Genomic DNA, 19,013 nt, shown 5'->3' on the forward strand with positions numbered 1-19,013 from the left:
AACATATGTAAACTGTTATGTCTGCAATGTCAATAGCAGCGCGACCGGTTACTGTAATAGCTGTAGTCTGCACAGAACAATTTTTCCCATTCATAAAACGCTAATATCGGGGGCATTTTTGAGGACAGCCTTAGCTGGGGGTAATGGTAGGCTGAAACACTACAACAACAAGATTCTGCGATTGTGACTCCTTTAGAAACGGTCTACAAATGCATCAACGTTCAAAGCCTTGGACCTTCTGGATTCAATGCTGAGCATCCCAAGATTACTTAGATGCTCCTCACTAATGGTGGACCGGAGGTAGGTCTTCATATTCACCTACCTTCGCCGTTTTGCAGTAGTCCATGCAGGAAATATGCACTGTCTGGGCAACATGAACAATGAAATTCAAAAGTTGCACCTGCTTACATTATATGTTTGCTTATAGAGCTCATAGCCACAAGTTAACTTCATTGTATTATTTAATATTTGGTTGCAGGCATGGCCACTGATCTTTATATTTTTCCAAATACTTCCGGGGGATGTGGACCCTCTGCTTTTTGGAAACCCTGCTGCTAAGTCCCTACCTGTCATCCTTGTCTGCCATAGTGGCAGGGTTGCTGCTGCAAGATTTATCTTACATATTTAAACTGTAGAAATAATCCCATCCCTCCTAGGGTCCGATGCACCCTCTCCGGGGTGAAGGATCTTCTAGTGTCTGATCCCAGCCAGCGTGGTATTTGAGACACACAGAGAATAGCTAGACCTACATCAGCAGCTGCACTCTGTTAACATACATTTGTGTTTTGTATATTAATGTAGCTGTGGTTATTTAGAAATCATCACTCATACCCACCAAAATAAATTAAATAAATGAATGAAATCAAATTTTTGTTAATTGCTCTTGGAGGCCCCCTAGTGGCCTGAAGGCTTAGTTTGCTTATGCCTTGGGCTAGCTCTGTGTGAAACAGCTGCTTCTGGTCGTTATCCTGGGCCTGGACTGGCATCTAACCTGAACCTCATCATCCAGTCAATTTGTCAGATGTTAAAAAGCAAGAATCCTTGATGGTGCACGGTAGTACATGCTGTGGTCGAGATATTTCACTATGAACCAAAATAAACAGCTCTGCCATTAGCATAGCTGCACTGATAAAATATTATATTTCTAGACAGACAGATTTTTAATAGCTGAAAAGACATATAAGACATCAATTATCATATACACGGAGGAATAATGGTGTGAAGATAATTTTTTACTCCACCATACCCGTACGAAAATAAAATACTTTCTCCACTTAATTCCATACTTTTAGTCAGTTACTTTGTTGAGGAATAAAACTATTTAGGGCACACTAAATACATTGTTGGCATTCAATTAATCATTTCAGTACTATATGCAACACAGGAATACAGTAGTACATGAATACAGCTACACTTCATGTACATTTTATATACATATACTGTATTGTTTTTCTGAGTACAGGACCTGTTATCAGTTATCATTACATTTATGTATTGGTAAGTTTATTTATAGTTAATAAATCACTGAAGAGCAAAAGTCTGACTGTGTAACTCAAACACACAATTAAACAAAGTACCAGTTATGTATTAAAAGAACTCTTTAAAACCACTAACCAGAAGAGATTCCCTCCGAATATGTTCAAACTTCTCTTACTTGGCTACAAATTCCTAGAATAATGTCCAAACCTCTGGCCACTAAGTAAAATCCAAAATTAATGTGCATGCTTATATATTCAATTTCCAAAGCTGAACTACAAGAAGACGTACTCTGGTCCAGTCACAGTACACGTTCAATACAAGTTTCCATGTCACACTTAATTCATTTGCATATAGGACCTGGGCCTTCTTTATATTGCTTCATGTTTACATTTCGGTCCCGAATAGTGCCATTACAAGGCCACGCCAAAATACGCGACTTAATTGGGCTTTATGTGGATTACCAAAGAGGCAGTGAGGAGCGCATCAGAGCCGCGAGCAATTGTGTGCATCTAATTCATGTGTGTATGCATCTAATTCCGTTTAGCAGCTGAACGTCTCCGGGGAGAAACAGCGACACGGCAGCAGCACACGGGGACTGTCCGTGGAATTTCATCAGCGTTCGAGATCAGACATACAGCGCGAGTTACAAACACGGAGCACATTCCAGCAATGCAGAACGGCCACACCCTTGAAAAGTAGACATTGTGCGTGTGTGTGTGTGTGGAGTTTGACATTCAGAGGGACAGAATAGGAGGGAAGAAAGGGGGGATGCATGTCCCACATAGGTTTCTCCCACCTGCCAACGTCACGTGACTTAGGGTGACACCACAGCTGTTACCTCCCATGAGGGGGATGGAGAGGACGAGAGGAGGTGTTGGGTGGGTGCAGGGGTTGAATCGGACACATTTTGGAGAGCAGAGCATGGGGAAGAATATATGAGGGATATAGCTTTTAGTTTTGTTTAATTTTGTGTTTCTGCATCTATTTAGATTTAGCTCTCAAAGGGACCAGGAAAGGAAGGAAACATGGGATTTTTAGATATGAGGATGTGCTTCAGTTTATTAATTTTATTCTCGCTTGTTGTAAACTAACTGCAGCACGTGAGTGACGGAGATGAACAAATGGCTGTGGTAAAGATGTGACTAGCAGCTACTCACTGAGGGATTCAGACAACAGGCCATTGTCTCCTCTGAGCGCAGGACAGCGTTGACTATAATGGCGTCAAGCAGCACACAGATGGAGTCAATAAAAAAAAAAACGGACGTTAAGTTACATCTCAAAGCCTCAGCTCAGATGTGAGCGTTTGAGGCGGTGGTGTTTTATACTTCTGTTACACGGCTGACCTCTGACCTCCGGGTTTTCTCAATAAAAATGATCAAAGCAACACAACAGTTTCGGTTTTCTTTGCCCAATTATCTATTGTAATGAAATATTATCTATTGCCCGTACCAGTTAGAATTTCATTTGTGTTAAGAAATTCATTTAAATGCCAACAAACAAAACAGAAGTGATCAATATAGAAACTGTCTTTCCTAATATAGGCCTGTTCCCAGTGTTTAATAACCTGCCAGAGGATGTTCTACGTCAATGACTGAGTAAAGAAACGAAAGAAAAAACAAAATCACTAAGAAATCTAAATTCCTCAAGTTCTCAGCCGATGACTGATAGAGGAACAAAAACAATCACAGTTTACATGAAGCCAGATTTAATGTTTCGCTTTGACGCTGGGACGGCAGATGAGCCGAGCGCTGACTCCGACTTTAAACATCCTCCGTCAGGCGGCTGATTCAGCCTATCTCCTCTGCCCTCTGGTCGCCGTAAAACCCGACTCTGTTTTATCTCCGTGGCACTGACTGCTGCTGCTGCTGCCGCTGCTGCTGCTGTTGCCGCTGAATCTCCTGCAGTTGTCGTTCCCTTTTGGTGGGAGCCGGGCAGCTGACTGACTCACGACCCCCACAGGCTCCTGGGTGTCCGTTGGCTGCTCACTCCTCAGGCGCTGCAGAGGATCACGATGAGAACAGAAGTCCGCGTTAGGGAGAAAAGTTAAATTGGGATAGCGCACAAGCAGAGAGAATATTTTTGTGGAACACTGTGTGTCAGCTAATGCTTTTATATCACTGGTGCCACACATTCCTCCTTAAAGAATGACCTGTTCTCATTGAAAGTTCTTGGACAGGACGAGGAAAAGTGAGACTTGTTTAGGAATGATGCTAAAAATCAATGGCAGAAATTAAGTTAAACTAAGTATAGTTTAAAATCTCTCCAATTTGGAAAATATGTACCCAGGCAGGACCCCTATGTTCGCTACAGCGTACTTTCCAAAGTTTGAAAATGTAGTAAAACCTTCTTCTTGGATGATTTTAGGCACATTCTATACACCATACTTTTATATATATATGCTGTAACTAGATTGGTATTTTTTATGCAGTATTGTATCAGGAACCACAACAAAAGGGGGCTGAAATGTACTAAATAATAATGTGTTGACTGCGGTGCACACTGATCCACCACATTGTCACCCCTGACCATTACAACCGGGCCATTTACGGCGACGTGGTTCTCCAGTGTAACACCCAGATCCTTTTAATGTCCCAACTGGTGAGAAAGCTCAGGGATGCGTTTCCTGTTTTTACACCTTTTGCGCCTTCGATGACTCTTTGGAGACTAAAGTAATCTCCAGAGATGAGACACGCGAATCGCAAGTCGCCACCTTTGTATCTACATTAACGTGGAGCTCCTCGCTGAAATCACCGAGCATTTTTTTCCAGCCCCGATTCTAAAGCGGGCTACCTTCACCTTCTCCGTCACCTGTTCTCCCTTTTAGCCCTAAGTGCTGGTGACCTCCGACCTTTCCGCTCCATTGCTTCACCACGCGGGACAGGGCTCCCTTCAGCAGCTGTGTCAACCTCAGTCCTGGCAACTGGCGTGTCCATGCGGGGAAGGACAGAGAGAGCGGCGTTAATGTCAGGCCACGTAATGAGTCAGCAGCACAGCGCTGTCTTATATCTTTGTCTGGATTAAGCGGCTCACTTTTCCCTCTTTGCGTTCGTGTGCGCGCGTGCTCACACCCCCGCTACACTGGTAAAAAACCAGAGAACGTAACTGAATTCCACTTTTAATGTTAAGCCCCCACCACCACCACCTTCTGTAGGGAGTTTCCTCAGAGAAGATGTGCAAGGTTGTCCTATCCTGTGCGTGTGCGGGACCTGATCTGGTGTCAGCTGCTGGTTTATTTATACCAGTAGAGCTCCTCGCAATCCGCCGAAGACTCTGCTCTGGGGTCAGTCAGTCTAAGTTCTACCTGCTGCCCCGGTGGTGGGGGTCTGGGGGGGGGGTGATTTCCTCCTGCCAAGAGGAGTGTGTTGTGACCTCCAGCAGGAGCAGTGGGACGTTGGCAACGGGGCAGATGGGTATGACAGAGGGGAACAAAGTGATTAGCAAACGGGGGCCCCGGTATGTGAATACGGGTTAAAAATAACCCCACTGGCCCAATTTGTAGATAACACACAGCTAGGGCCGCTCCGCTCCCGTTCGGCCCTTCTCCCGTTTCGGCTTCTTAGAAATTCACTTGTGAGCGACGTGAAACGCTGTCATGACTCATACTCGCTCGTGATTTCTAAGGAATTTGCACCAATCTGTGAACGATGAGTAAATAGAATATAAATAGACGAAAAGAGGACGGGGTAAGACGAGCTGTTTTGCGTGATGCGTGACACATGATGAAAGAGAAGCAGATGATCGGACGCGAGTCCGCAGCCCCGGGTTGGGGTCCGTTTGTTGGCGATCAGCTGCCCTCGCTAAGAGGAACGGCGGGATTACGATTTGTGTCTTCGCCATTGTGTCCGGCGTGAGTCGACCAAGAATCCGCCCCGACAACAAAAGTCACCCGATATTCCCAGCGCCCAGATATAACCGGCCCAGGCCTTTGGCGCATAGCTGACATTAGTGGAAATGTTGCATTTGTGGTACACCCTGGCGCGGGGCCATGGGAAATATCGAACAACTGTCAAAATTTAGACAACATCCTGTGGCGGAAGGGGGAAGAAAGAAAAAAAAACGGGCGCTACAAAGATGCACTTGGGTTGCTATTTGTGGACGGTGAGTGCCTCGAAAATAGCGAGAGCGTTGGGTTTCAATATAAGCCCCCCTCTCTGAGCTCGAGCTTTCTGTGAATGAGGCCCGGGTTCCTATCACACCCAACCCCGGCGCTGATTTTAGAACACAGGTGTTGACCTTAGCGGAGCGGCTTGTGCTTGCTGCAGAGGAAAATGAACCCCTGAGCTCGGCCCGTTTGCCTCCGCGGTCGCGCAGATGCTTCGAACATGCATCCAAAGCTATATGACCGAGTGAGAGAAGTCATATTCTCGCCGGCCAAGTGGGTGATCGCGTAGATTCTCTTTGAGCGTTTAGTTTGAGCTGCCCACAAATACTGCATCCAGCGTTGTCTTCTACGTGTCAGTGTGGTCACCTTGTGAGGATTTATTGCTTGTTTTTACGGTGCCACGAGAACACCCGTATAACTCATTGACACTCCTCACATGTCACTGGCCGGGCTCCGCGGCCCCGAGACGTTTACGTTACAATTTGTCAAAGCATTTACCACATTTGGTGGGGCCGTCCCCCCGAATCGCCCGTAAAGCGGCCACGAAAAACGTCTCATTCGATAAACGGCGGACGTCACTTTTTCCGACGCTGTAAACGATACAATGAAGCTAAAGTGAAGGGGGGGATGAAACTCAACCTTGGCTTCAGCTGTGACTCGCGGCCCGCTGCGACTGCTGCTCTGACTGTACCCCCAAACCCAGGAAAAACACGCCCATCTCGCAGTTGCTTCCTCGTTTCTCTGTATCCCTCTCTTTCTCCCATTTTTTTTTCCTTTTTTTTTTCCTCCAAAAAGGAGCCATTGACATTCGGTGTAAAATAGAGGCCGAGTGGGGTGGGGGCTGAACAGAGGAACGGCAGGGGTGTAGGGTGTCTCGAGCCCAGTGTGAACAGCTGAGAGGTGTGATTTCACAGGCTGGCTCCCCCCTGTCAGGGCCCTGATTGGGCCGGACAGGAGGCGCAGGAGAGGCCCGGGCTTCTAAAGGACACCAACAGGTGGGAGGCCGCATTGGAGGGGGGCGCTCCTGGCGGGATAGAAAAGGCCGATCTGCAAGGCCTGCTGTGGGCACAATCCACCGGCCGGATTCAGAGGAGGATGGTTGCTCACGGGGAGGAGAAGAGAGGGTGAAGTCTCAGGGAGTGGAGGGTTAGTTAGATGAGTCTGATGGGTGGATAGAACGGGAGGAGGAGGTTTTAACTTAAATCTGTCGTGCACGCTTGTTCTTTGACAAGTACAGTCCAAAAAAAAACCAAAAAAACTTCCAGATTCAGCTGCGAACTTTCCTCCTCCTGGTTCAGTTTTGTGTGTTTCAGAGGAAGCGGGCATCAGCCCGGCTGTCAGGCGCCAACACGTCCCAACAGCTGGCCTGAGCCCGACACCTCTGTCAGGTGAGGGGGGGAAGCTGAGGTGCGACACAGGAAAGGAGTCAGGGAATTCTTGACGTGTGTTTCTCAGAGGAGCCGTCACAAGAAGTCTAATCAAAGCAGAGAGAGGGCTCGCCTTTTCTGACGGCCATTTGGCCCAGAGCTGGGGTTAGATTTTATCAAAGAAGTCAAGCAGCAACTGCGAAGGGGAGGCGGACTGCGGCCTCCGGCTCACTCATCCCGGCTACTACAAGAGGAGGCACGGCAGAGCTCAGTAAAGGTGAGTAACACACATTTAAACATCAGTTCAAGGTATTTTTTTATATTTTTCCACTTCTTCGTAAAGAGTCTTTGGCACAGCTGGAGGGATCAAAGTGACTTGGCGCGGTGTAGTGTGGGGGAAATAAAACAGACTCTGACCTTTCGTGTGCTGGAAGTCGCCTCACCCTGTGATTTGAGTTATTTCAACACAGTCCAGCATCATCACCTTAGCACCGAGGGGCTAAAGGTTCTGGCAGCATCTTAAATCAACGGTTAATCGATTTTCTGCTCGTAGGAGAAGACAGAATGATTTGACTTTCTTTAATCTGTCAAAGCTAACGACCCAGTCACGTGTTCCTCTAGCTCTTTTCCCTCTTCGCCGACTGTCACAGTTAACCCACTGTGGCGCCGGTTGTTCCCGCTGCTCTTCCTCCCGCGGGGCTATGAAAGGGTGCTTTGTGTCCGAGGAAGCGGTGAATCCAGTTGTTGACCCTTGTGAGGACATGCTTCCTTATATCCCCATATTAATACACCACTTATGGAATGTAAGGAAGTGTGTGGTCTCAAGGGGACCTGAGCATCAACCACATTTGGGAGAAGAAGAAGAAGAAGTAGAAGGAGAAGTAGTAATGGAACATTTAGGATTTTATTTCTTTTAGTGGTTTTCCAGCATTATTGAGTCTGTAACCCTTTGTCAGTTTTATGAGATGGGAGGGGGATGTGTGTGTGTGTGTGTGTGTGTGTGTGTGTGGCAGGACAACAGGTGAAAGGCCTGTTCCCTCTCCTTCAGCTCAGGCACGTGTACAGTTAGCATTACTCCCAGTGCTGCTGCTGCTGCTCCTGCTCCTGCTGCTGATCGGGTCTCAGGGACTTCTTGAAAAATTCCTGCCCTGCCCCAACTGCTGACAGTCAAGCAGGATTGACGGACCACAGCTGTCACCCATTATAGCAACCGCAGAGCGCTCGAAAAGGGAAGAAAGGGAGGGAGGGCAGGAGATGCGGAGCTGTCACTGGGGGGTGAAAGTTCGCCGCTGTAGGCCGGGTTTGGAAGGAAATGCGGAGATGTCACTGGCTGTCAGGGTTCCCAAACCTCGAAATAGGAACCGTCTGCTTGGTAACACAGGGGCGCGTGTTTCTATGCTGTTAATGATATTCCCCCTTTTTCTCTCTCTGTGTTTCATCAGGTAAGGCCGAAGACGACTCCACAGCCTCGCAGATGATTTCCACCTCCTCCTCTCTTCTTCTTCTTCTCTTCTCTCTCCTAACCCCCTTCTCCTTTCTTTTTAAAATTTTTTTTTGGCCTCTGTAACCTTCCCTCCCTGACTTCCCCACTGCGTGTTCTCCCCCGCTCTCTCTCGCTCTGCCTCTTGCAGCTGAAGCGACACGCCTTGCTGTGGCTGGTCAAACGGAACCAAGTCAGGTGTTACTGTGAGGTTTGGTCCCCTTCAACCAGCTACTGCGTCGTGAACTCAGTCAGCAGACACCAGCGTGGAGTCAAAGGCACAGAGGCGCTGTGGTGTAAAGCTGCTTAGGTGGTAGCCTTCACAGTTCATATGCAGATTATTGAGTTACTTCAGTTGCCTGGTGATGATTATATATAGTGTGTGAATATGTAAAATAAAAGATTAAACTCTGCTGAAATCATATTCTTTTCATTCCTTTAACATTTAACAAAATGATCACAAATAACTGTTGTTCAGCAGAGTACGACTTGAATGCCTAAGTCAAATGAGTGCACCTTGAAATTAACTGTATTATTATTATTTTCTTAATAAAAGGCTCAGTTATTTGGTCAGAAGCGGTCATGGTGAACGTGAAATCATATTATCCAGGATCAGTGAGTCCACATTCGGTCCAGTTCATAGATTCCAGTGTCATGGATATAATGTTTACTAATTAACCAATTAGGCTTTGTTCACTGTTGGTGATTAGTTTTATGGGAAATAATATATGACGCGACCCAACGAACATTTTGATGGTACCCGTGGTAATAAATGGCCCTTTAACTGCACAGATCTAACTGTGGATCCGAACGGATCAGATTTCAGGAACCATTTAATCAGCCACGTGTGTCTTTTTACTGTCCTTAATCGGTTCTGTTTCGCTGTGTTAGTTGAAGCCAGCAAATTCCACCAATGTGACAAGGGTACACTCACAGAACTGGTCGAACAGCCGCGTAATAACACTTTAAATCATCCCAACCGTGGATGTCACCACATATAAAAGACGATGATCAAGACCATTGGGAAACTGAAGGTGCTTGTAGTTATGACAAATAAATAATTATAAGGAAACAAATGAGAGCGAATGATGCCAAATCCACACAAAAGCATTTAAAATACAACCCATTATCAAAGATCGGTTCCCCAGCCTAATTGCCTTCAGACATTGTCTCCACGTAAAGCAGTGTGCAGTCAGGATCACATGTCAGATGCCTCTGCGCTGTTAAAAGTTAATAGCCCTCTAATCTTCTCACATGGTTCCATTTCAACAAACGTTCAAATAACTTACTGAAAATCAGGGGTCTGAGGAAAAACTAAAAGTATCATGTTCTCCCATCAGTCATCTGAATATCCCTCAGATGTGCTATCACAGCTTTCCTCAAACGTGGGTTGTGAAGATCAGACTGACCAGACGACACCTGAACCTCATTACATTGATCAGAATTACATCGGTTACACTGATCTTTTCTGGACAGATGGACTTGAAATGAACTTGTGTTGCAAAGGAGGAACTTCCACCTTTGCTCATCAAAGATACATAGTGTTGACTCATTTTCCTGAATAAACAGACACACAAGTATATTTCCATCTCATTTGTTTGAGTGGGTTTTCTTTGTTTACCTTCAGGAAATCTGTTTAAGTTTTGAGTCATTTTTCAGTGGCTCTGCATCTGCATCCGTCCCTGCATTTAACCATTTGTGGTAACTTTGGTACACACAGAAGATCAAGGCAACCTTCTCTGGTGAAATTTTCAAGGTCCACCTCTGCATGAATGCTGAGCATAACTAGTTTATTAGGTGCCACAAAGACGAGGCCTAATGTTGTCTAATGTGACAATATGTATGTTGACAAGTGCTCGAATCATCTCATTGTCAATGTTCTAATGGCCTAAATACATGTTTACATTTGTTCACCACTTAAGGGCACAGAACCATATATGGTAAATTCATCAATCTTGATTTTCTCCATGTAAATTTAAAAAAAAAAAAATCTTCTTATGCATTACAATAACACCCTAGAATTTAAAATTTCCAAGTATTTCAATGAGTGCCCTATAAAGGGTCAAACCTGTACATCAAACAGTATCATACTAATTACACACTGGTGCTTAATAAATGATGCTTATAGTCTAGTTGTGCCATGTATAATAATATATCTTATAGTTTACTTTACTACTTGTGATTAGATTGTGTTGTCAATGCTGCGGCTTTCGTTGCACCTCTTTTTCCACAAGGGGGCGATATAGATGTCTGTGCGCTGTTGTTTCTGCAGCGGAGGGAGGCAGCGAAGCAGCACCGTAGACATGGCCGACAGTGGAGTGACAGGTGGGTTTGAGAGTGTTTCACAGCTGTGCTTTGTATCAGTTTCCACGCGTTTATATTATTTAGCGGCGGCGGTTAACGGGGAAGCATCTTACACACACAGCTCTTGTTCTGCGCTCTTCACTTTTGCTTCCTAGCGAAGTTATTTTCCAGATGCTGGTGCCGCTAATGTTAGCATCGCTAGCATGTCAACGGTACTCCTGCGGTGGAGAGTGTAGTTTAACGGGAGACATTGGGATGTTGTTGCATCATGTTTTTTTCCCGTAAATTATTTTAATTTATTCGTTATGACAAGTAAATATTCATGTTTTGTGCTGGCAGCGCACCACTTGTGATACTTGTGTTGTTAGCATTGGACTAACCGAGCATGTTCAGTACCACAGCCGAAGAATGAAGGATGCTTCATCCTAGTGTCACAGCCCTCCATCAGTAAAATGACAGAAGTGAAATCCATCATTAAACTTGTCATTATGTCATCGTTGTTCTTACAGATGGACCTAAACAGAAGGATGACATTGAACGTGTCAAGGTAAATGTGTGTGTGTGTGTGTGTATTTTTCTTGAATATTCTTACAGTCTCGTATGAACTCTAAATGTCTAATGGCTCTGTCTTTCTTTGACCCCCTCTCTGACGTTGTAACAGAGCGAAGGCAAAGAGCTGACCAAAGAGGAGAAGCAACGGCTGAGGAAAGAGAAGAAGCAGCAGAAGAAACAAAAAGAGAAAAAAGATGACAAGACTCCACAGGAAAGTGAGAAGGAAAAGAAGCCGACCAGCCGGCCAGCCGCCCCGGCATCCCAGCCTCCGACACAGTCCACAACACAGAAGGGTGGGTGGCGTTTGGATTATTCATTAGTGCGTTTGTGATTTTTGTTTTCGCCCCTCACTGTAATCAGTCTCTCACCGTGACGTCTGTGTTTTTGGGGTCTTTCTCAGCTCCTTCAGCAGTGCCTGCTCCTGTTTCCGTGCCTGCCCCAGAGGCTGCAGCCCCGGCTGAGAAGTCCGCCAAGAGCAAAGCGGAGCTGAAAGCTGAGAGGAGAGCTCGGCAGGAGGCCGAACGAGCCTCCAAACAGGGCAAGAAGGGCGACGTGGGCCAGCAGGCGCCCACAAGCAAAACTAAAGCACCACCTAGTGAGCTGCAGCCAGGTACCGTCATACCCACAAGGTTACTAACAATCTGAAAACACACATTATGTACACAGACAACTCGAAACATCACGAGTAATCTTAGTTAAGGGGATAGTGCTGATTAGTTTGTAAACTTCCTGCAGTATCAGACAAGTATCAGACGAACAATCGGAGACATGGGTAGTAAAACAAATGAGATGCAGCATCTCTAACACTTCAATGTGCTTCTAAACTATTAACTGGCGTCAGGGTAATGGGGACAATTCAGATCCATGACAAAGAAAGAAAAAAAGGAGAAATTAAGAGTTAATTGTGGGAACAGTGCTGCACATTCTTTGGTTTTAAGGAGTCCCAGCATATCACACAAGGGTGGTCGTGAGGTTATAATGTTTTTTTTTGTTTTTTTCCCCCTCAGTGGTGAAGAGGCTCCCAGAACATGTTCAAGTGGATGACCCAGACGTTTTAAAGAAACTGGCCAAGAAGTTGGAAAGACAGCAGGTTGGATAAATGATGTATAACTTCTAAACAGCTTCATAGCACGGCACGCCATCCTATAACAAGTACATACTGCTACTGTGCACGCATTTATAGATGGAGTAAGGCAATAGAGATGATTGAGAAATGTGTTTGACTAATTTTATTTATTTTATTTTTAATATGATCCGAACTTCCGAAGTAACGATTATATGAATGTTGGTTATTTTTAGTTCTGTAAAAAAAAAAAAAAAAGAAGGGATTGCAGCCTTGGACACGTTAACCTTCAGTTACGACTGCATGTGATTGTACCTGACATTTCTTGCAGACACCAGAGCTCAATTCTGCTAAAAAGGTACAATCCCTCGAGGTCATTTTAAAATGTGTGTCGTTAACATTTTTGGAGTTTCTCATTAGCTGCTAACTTTTAATAACCTAACTCCATCACTGCTTGGTCATTAGAAGGTTCATGGAAGTGACATGGAGTGATGTCATCTATCAGAGTGGATACGTCGGTAGTAGAGGTTCATTTTGCTGTGTGTGTGTTTTGTTCATCTCTCACGCTGCTTGCTGTGCCGGATCTGACCACTGCTGTGTTCGTTAACCTGTCTGTGCTGTGATATGTGAAGTGTTAATCTCTGAAGCCTTGTGTGTCGTATTTCAGATCCCACTGCGCTCAGACTACGGCTACAAAGTCAGCTTGTTCTCTCACCTCCACCAGTACAGTCGCAAAGCCCCTCTAACACAGCAGCTCAGGTAAACTGACTATTTACAGTGTAGCCTGATGGGGTGTTTGTTTTAAATGAGAATACTTTCGGATCTCTTAATATGACCTTACATTTTATTGATTGATATTTTTGCTGTTTGCAGCATTCCCTCCACAGTGATTCATCCTGCTATTGTTCGACTGGGTCTCCAGTATTCACAGGGCATTGTAGCAGGATCCAATGCTCGTTCTGTGGCCCTGCTGCATGCCTTCAAACAGGTACAGACCGTTCATTGAGATAATTGCCGACTGGCTTATGACTGAGCAGTTGTAAGTCACCACCACAGACTCGCTCTGATCCAATCAGTCAAAACATTTTATCACACGATGTGTTTTTTGTAGAGTAAAAACTTATGAATCTATCTAGTGGGAAAATATGGTGGGTGTTTTGACTCTTGTAACATTTTTGTAAACATGGTCTAAACTGAGTCAAATGCAACATAAATGTTGTTAATGTTTAGAGAAAAATACTTTCCCTGCTACATGTCTAAGTTAGGAATAGGTTGCATCTGAACTGTAAAAATTATGTGAAATTTATGTGAGTTTTTTTATTATTGTGGACAGATTTAAAGTAAGCAAATTAAAAGAAATATTTTCATTGTAGGTAATAAGGGACTACACTACACCTCCTAATGAGGAGCTATCAAGAGACTTGGTCAACAAGCTGAAACCTTATATCAGGTAAAAACAAATATCCAATCTTATTCATGTATCACCTTCTAATCTCCTCACAAGTAGATTACAGATTAATGTGTATTTGAATTAAAAAGCACGTTAAATTATGTATTTTGTCTTTTCTTTCAGTTTTTTGAATCAATGTCGCCCTCTGTCAGCGAGCATGGGTAATGCAATCAAATACATCAAGAAGGAGATCTCCAATATTCCTAGTCAGGTCAAAGAAGAAGAGGTTAGTGTCACACTTTATAAACTGTCATACACCAGATTCACATAATGTGACTCTCAGTCACAGTACACTTACACCCCTCTCTCTGTTCAGGCGAAGAGCAAACTGCTGACCTGTATCGACCGCTATATTGATGAGAAGATTGTTATTGCTGCTAAGGCTATCGCTAAGTCCTCCATAGAAAAGATCAGCAATGGAGACGTCATCCTGGTTTATGGATGGTAAGCCACTTCTCCATACAATGAAACATTTTTAAATGCTGTGCATGTGCTGTTCAGATGTTAAAGGTGTGGTTCCTCGTTACTAAGCAATGCAAGATTTTCTGCTTGTCTGTCAATAACAGACGAGAATCCTTTTTCTAAATTTGCCTTAACAGTTTCTCTTCCCTGTTTTTGTGTTGCGTCTTAGACTCCCCTTCCTTCCACATTCTCTTCTGACATTTCCCCGGCTAATTTTAATCTGTACTTGCATCTTCCCTGCTAGCTCTTCACTGGTCAACCACATCCTGTGCGAGGCCTTTGAGAAAAGCAGGAAGTTCCGCGTTATCGTGGTGGACAGTAGGCCGCGGCTGGAGGGCAGGGAGACCCTGAGGCGCCTGGTCCAGAGAGGCATCAGCTGCACATACGTTCTTATCTCGGCCGTCTCCTACATCCTTCCAGAGGTAATCACGATGCTGCACTAGATTAAGACTTGACATCGTTGCACTGGAGCAGTTTGTCGACCTGAGAGTAGTCGGAGGTTTCGGTTCTAAGCACATTTATTTTACTCCTAGGTATCAAAGGTGTTCCTTGGTGCTCATGCTCTGCTGGCCAACGGTTACGTCATGTCTCGGGTGGGGACGTCGCAGATAGCTCTGGTGGCCAAAGCCTTTAACGTGCCTGTGCTGGTGTGTTGTGAGACCTACAAGTTCTGTGAGAGGGTGCAGACAGATTCCTTCGTATCCAATGAACTTGGTATGGAAATCATTCTGTTGCACTCACTGCGATACACACTCAAAAGGAAACTCTTCTTTTGCTTAATCCTTACACTTTCACTTTATCTTCCCCTTCCAGATGACCCAGACGACCTCATCGTGACCCGTAAAGGAGTGACCCAGCTGGAGGACTGGCAGCAAGTGCCCTCCCTCGGCCTGCTGAACCTGGTGTACGACGTGACGCCGCCCGACTTCGTGGACCTGGTCATCACGGATCTGGGGATGATCCCGTGCACCTCGGTCCCCGTGGTGCTGCGAGTCAAAAACGTGGACCAGTGAACGGCCTCGGCTGAGGTCGCGCGCATCGAAGCTCGCACACCCACACACATACACACAACACAAAATATCGTGCTTTTAGCATGCAATAAATATATATATCTGAAATGGCATATGCTTTTTAAATGGCGTCCATGTGTGTTTTTATGGATAATTACAGAGATTTGTTTCCCAGGCTGGTCAACGAGGCTCTTTTTTTTCTCCCCCCCCCCAAATATTGGTAAAACGCAAGATGTTTGCAGTTAGATGTTAATAGATCCACTTAACAACAGAACACTTAATTGCCAGTAGTTAGAGCAAGAGCAATCCCACTGTGGTTCACAACACGCTCTGGTTGTCAACCGCGGCATGCAATTTGAAATGAGCCAGGAAAAGTTCCCTAATTACAGCTGGAGCTGAAGTATCTCAGAGGAATTTTTTTTTTTTTTGGCTCTCAAAAATTCTTGAACCTAGTTTTTAATGATCTGATCAGTCAAACAGATAAGAGGCACTCTGATAATGTTATGCCCTTGCAGTTGAGAGATCATGCTCATTTGCTTCAGCTCTTATGTCGGCTCAAGTTTGAGTCAGACCACGAGAAAAAAAAATGTACGCTGCAGACGGACACAGTTTTAATATGTGGATTTATTTACTAAAAATATAAATTTGCTGCATCATCATACAGACATTCAAGTCGTCTTAACGCTGTCAGTGAAGCTTGGATTTCCATCTGGGCGCCTGTAATTTTGAAATCACGCTGAAATGTTTAATGCGGTAAATGCAATTCAAGAGAGGAAAACAATGTTCTGTTTTAAGAATCTTTATTAAAACCCAAAATGCCACTGGGAACAGACCTTGAACCAACGAGCCTGTTAGCACCGAGACATTTACCACATGGTAACAAAATGAACAAAAGATGCAACACAACTGGGGTGTAACTGAACAGTATCACACATCTCGTGTCCTATTTTGACTTGAACCTGAAATTCTAAAAAATGACGTGATGAGACAACTCATGGCTTAAACATCATCACAGAAAACAAACTAATGTCTTGTCCCTGAACTAGTAACAGAAAAGGTTGTAACCAGGCACCACACTGTAGCAGTCGAACTAAATGACCCACTTCGTCACGTCTGCGTCGGAGGTTTTAAAATCACCATTAAAGCGCAGTTAGATTCACAATCTTGTTACAATCATATTTTGTATCTTTAAGTAGCTAAAGCACATGTTCAACATGCAGTACATTATTGTGTGAAGATTCTCATTAACAAGCGTTTTACCTTGCTTGTTTTTTTTTATTCAGTCAGCTGCATTGACAAAATCAGACTAGGTGTTAATATAATAGTGGTCATTTCTAGCAAAAGTAACACATTTGTAAAATGGAGCCTTTCTTTAAAATTGCACTGGCACGGTTAGAAATGTCAGTTTCCCTTAAATAAAATATAGCTGCCCCGAGATAGGTGTAAAATTGATAAAATATTTAAAAGAAGCCTGGGGTCACCTCAGACTTTGTCAGCATTTTCCCTTTGAGGAGAGTCAGTTCTTAGTCGGGTTTAAAGCAGTCGCTGGCCTCAGAGTGACTTGGCCTTGCGTCTCTGGGTGACCCAGAGCAGGAAAGAAATCACAACTGTAGACGCTGCCAGAGGCCCGAACACCTGGAGGGTCGGGAACTCCCCCTGTTGACAGTTTTAAGAAATGCATTTAAAAAAACAAAACAAAACAAAACAATGCAAGTGCATCAGTGTAAACCTAATAACAGACAAATGATTCTGAGAGAAAACGAAGCTGAACAGACCTCTCTAAGACACTTGTATCCGTGGAAGCTGTCGGCACAGCTGCACTCAAAGAAGCCGGGGCCGTAGGGGGCGCAGAGGGAGTTCTCTGGACAGTCAATAGCTGCGGGTTCCCAAAAAATCATGAATGAATGCCACATATTCCAAAGCAACTGCAGTTTTGGACGTTACGTATAAGCATTAAAAGGCGGGTACTTACAAAGCTGTCCCGTCTGGTTGCACATACTTTTTTGACCTTCGCAGAAACGATTTCCCTCTTTTACCTCCACATTTTCCCAAGAGGCATTGCCTCCAGGACAAACTATGTCTTGTGGTAAGATCCTAAAGAGACATAAAAATAGAAATCACAAAAAAAATCAGAGGTAATAAAGACAAGAATCTGTCACAATATTTATATAGCAACAGATTATATAGTTATGTTTATATAATTGTTGCAGCAGGCCACTTACACATTATTTAACTTAGTAAATCCTTGAAATACTGCATCGCTGATGTTGACGATGGGATTTAGTGAGAGGTCTCTGTAAAATCAAATATTTATACAATAACTTACATTTGGAAAAGCAAGGACAAGTGGTAACATACAGATATTTATGATTGATGAAAACATTGAGAGGGCATAGACATAGTAACTTGTCTGGGGCTTATCTGCTTTAGCTCTATTTATTTACTTAAGAATAGTGGAAGTGTTTCAGTCTCTGTCAGCAGCAGAGTTGGAAGTATTTACGCTGCTAAAATTAGAGCATTTTCTAAACTCCCACTATGTTATCAACAGTGAGATCACTGAGGAATCGCCCTCAGCTTTCCTGTGTGCACAACTTTGCAGTGATTTCTACTTGCAGAACAGGCACAAATGACGGCACGTAATCTAACCGTTGGCAACGATACGAGCGAGGAAGTGGCCATGCAGAGGCTTTAATTATTTCTGCGCACGCTACACTATTCATTACGCAAAAATACACACATAAATAAATAAACATAGTTGCGTGAAACTGCATTTACTTACTACTTACATCATGAACACCGCTGATGCACCCTGAAGATTATCCACACTAGCCAGTGAACAATTTGATAGATCCAGTCTGATAAAATAGAAAATTGTGAAACTCAAAAGCAAAGGTCAAGTTACACTAGCTTTTAAATTTGGTACCCTATAGCCTAGTTTTTGATATGCAAATAAATAGGGACAAAAACTACTATGTTGTAAGCGCTAGATCAAAATACACAGGTCAAACTCTTACTTTCAGTATTTCACTGCCAAAAGAACTTACTAAAAATCTAAAAAAAAAATAATAATAATAATAAAAAAATATATATATATATGAAGGGAAATTCACAAAAACAAATAAATAAATCAACATATAACACAATTCAATTATTTACAGCTTAATTTAACTTCCCCGCATTTCTGTATAGTTATTGCTTTTATAGTTTTAGTTTTAAAAGATCTCGGTTTGAATATATGAGTGTTTATTTTTCCAGCAGACCTTGAAAGCGACCTTAGAATCTTACCCGATGATGTGTTCAGGGTCGCTTGTGTTGTCATTTCTCAAACAGCAACGCCCGTCTATCCGTCCAGCGGATAAGGAACAAAAGCGACCGACCGCGGAGCCGTTCAGGACCGTCCCGCCGCAGAGCGAACATACCTGCGGTCACAAATCACGGCGGAGGGAGAACGGACAGTAAACAACAAGTTAAAAAAAATTAAAGCCACCAGCTGTTTCTCCGCTTCTCCAGTGTGATTCTCCGTTTACCTAGTGTGGCAAAAGACTGTGGTTGTTACATGGTCAGTTTCCGGTCTTACCTGCTGCTCTGTCAGCTGATACGGGGCAATAAAACACAAATTAAAAATCAAAATAAGCGCTGCGGGTGTCGGCCAGCCGCATCCAGCTTTCATTTTCTTCGAGTGGAGTCATATGATCCCACCGTACCAGGACATGTGACAGGATGCTGCCCCAACCTTATCTTGCG

At 44.0% G+C, this 19,013-nt stretch overlaps 2 protein-coding genes across 3 annotated transcripts; one reads left to right on the forward strand and one right to left on the reverse strand.

Annotated features, from left to right (window-relative positions):
* The first annotated feature begins 6,615 nt into the window (after positions 1 to 6,615).
* eif2b4 (eukaryotic translation initiation factor 2B, subunit 4 delta) lies at positions 6,616 to 15,395 on the forward strand. Of its 2 annotated transcripts, XM_047574558.1 has the most exons (15): positions 6,616 to 7,225; positions 10,663 to 10,753; positions 11,242 to 11,279; positions 11,394 to 11,577; positions 11,685 to 11,894; positions 12,292 to 12,374; positions 12,679 to 12,705; positions 13,015 to 13,106; positions 13,221 to 13,335; positions 13,721 to 13,797; positions 13,921 to 14,023; positions 14,114 to 14,241; positions 14,504 to 14,681; positions 14,793 to 14,973; positions 15,073 to 15,395. In XM_047574558.1, the coding sequence occupies exons 2-15, from the start codon at positions 10,675 to 10,677 to the stop codon at positions 15,270 to 15,272; spliced, it is 1,695 nt and encodes a 564-aa protein (XP_047430514.1). In that variant the 5' UTR covers positions 6,616 to 7,225; positions 10,663 to 10,674; the 3' UTR covers positions 15,273 to 15,395. The 2 variants fall into 2 exon arrangements, with proteins under 2 accessions (XP_047430514.1, XP_047430515.1); XM_047574559.1 differs by lacking the exon at positions 12,679 to 12,705 and having other exon boundaries at positions 6,621 to 7,225.
* A 657-nt stretch (positions 15,396 to 16,052) lies between these two features.
* Positions 16,053 to 19,003, reverse strand: atraid (all-trans retinoic acid-induced differentiation factor). The gene is made up of 7 exons (XM_047574561.1): positions 18,847 to 19,003; positions 18,555 to 18,688; positions 18,056 to 18,124; positions 17,492 to 17,563; positions 17,242 to 17,363; positions 17,045 to 17,145; positions 16,053 to 16,925 (listed from the first exon to the last, which is right to left on the reverse strand). The coding sequence occupies exons 1-7, from the start codon at positions 18,937 to 18,939 to the stop codon at positions 16,821 to 16,823; spliced, it is 696 nt and encodes a 231-aa protein (XP_047430517.1). The 5' UTR covers positions 18,940 to 19,003; the 3' UTR covers positions 16,053 to 16,820.
* Positions 19,004 to 19,013: the final 10 nt, after the last annotated feature.

Source organism: Mugil cephalus, chromosome 21 (genome assembly GCF_022458985.1).
Source record: "Mugil cephalus isolate CIBA_MC_2020 chromosome 21, CIBA_Mcephalus_1.1, whole genome shotgun sequence".
Classification (NCBI taxonomy): Eukaryota; Metazoa; Chordata; class Actinopteri; order Mugiliformes; family Mugilidae; genus Mugil; species Mugil cephalus.

Bases quoted from the DNA above. Each gene is read 5' to 3' on its own strand.
- eif2b4 (XM_047574558.1), top strand. From the start codon at position 10,675: ATGTCTGTGCGCTGTTGTTTCTGCAGCGGAGGGAGGCAGCGAAGCAGC. The intron at 14,242-14,503 runs GTAAGCCACTTC...CTTCCCTGCTAG, and splicing joins GTCATCCTGGTTTATGGATG to CTCTTCACTGGTCAACCACA. The intron at 14,974-15,072 runs GTATGGAAATCA...TTCCCCTTCCAG, and splicing joins CTTCGTATCCAATGAACTTG to ATGACCCAGACGACCTCATC.
- atraid (XM_047574561.1), bottom strand. From the start codon at position 18,939: ATGAAAGCTGGATGCGGCTGGCCGACACCCGCAGCGCTTATTTTGATT. The intron at 18,125-18,554 runs GTAAGATTCTAA...CTATTTTATCAG, and splicing joins GACCCTGAACACATCATCGG to ACTGGATCTATCAAATTGTT. The intron at 17,364-17,491 runs GTAAGTGGCCTG...ATGTCTCTTTAG, and splicing joins TTTACTAAGTTAAATAATGT to GATCTTACCACAAGACATAG.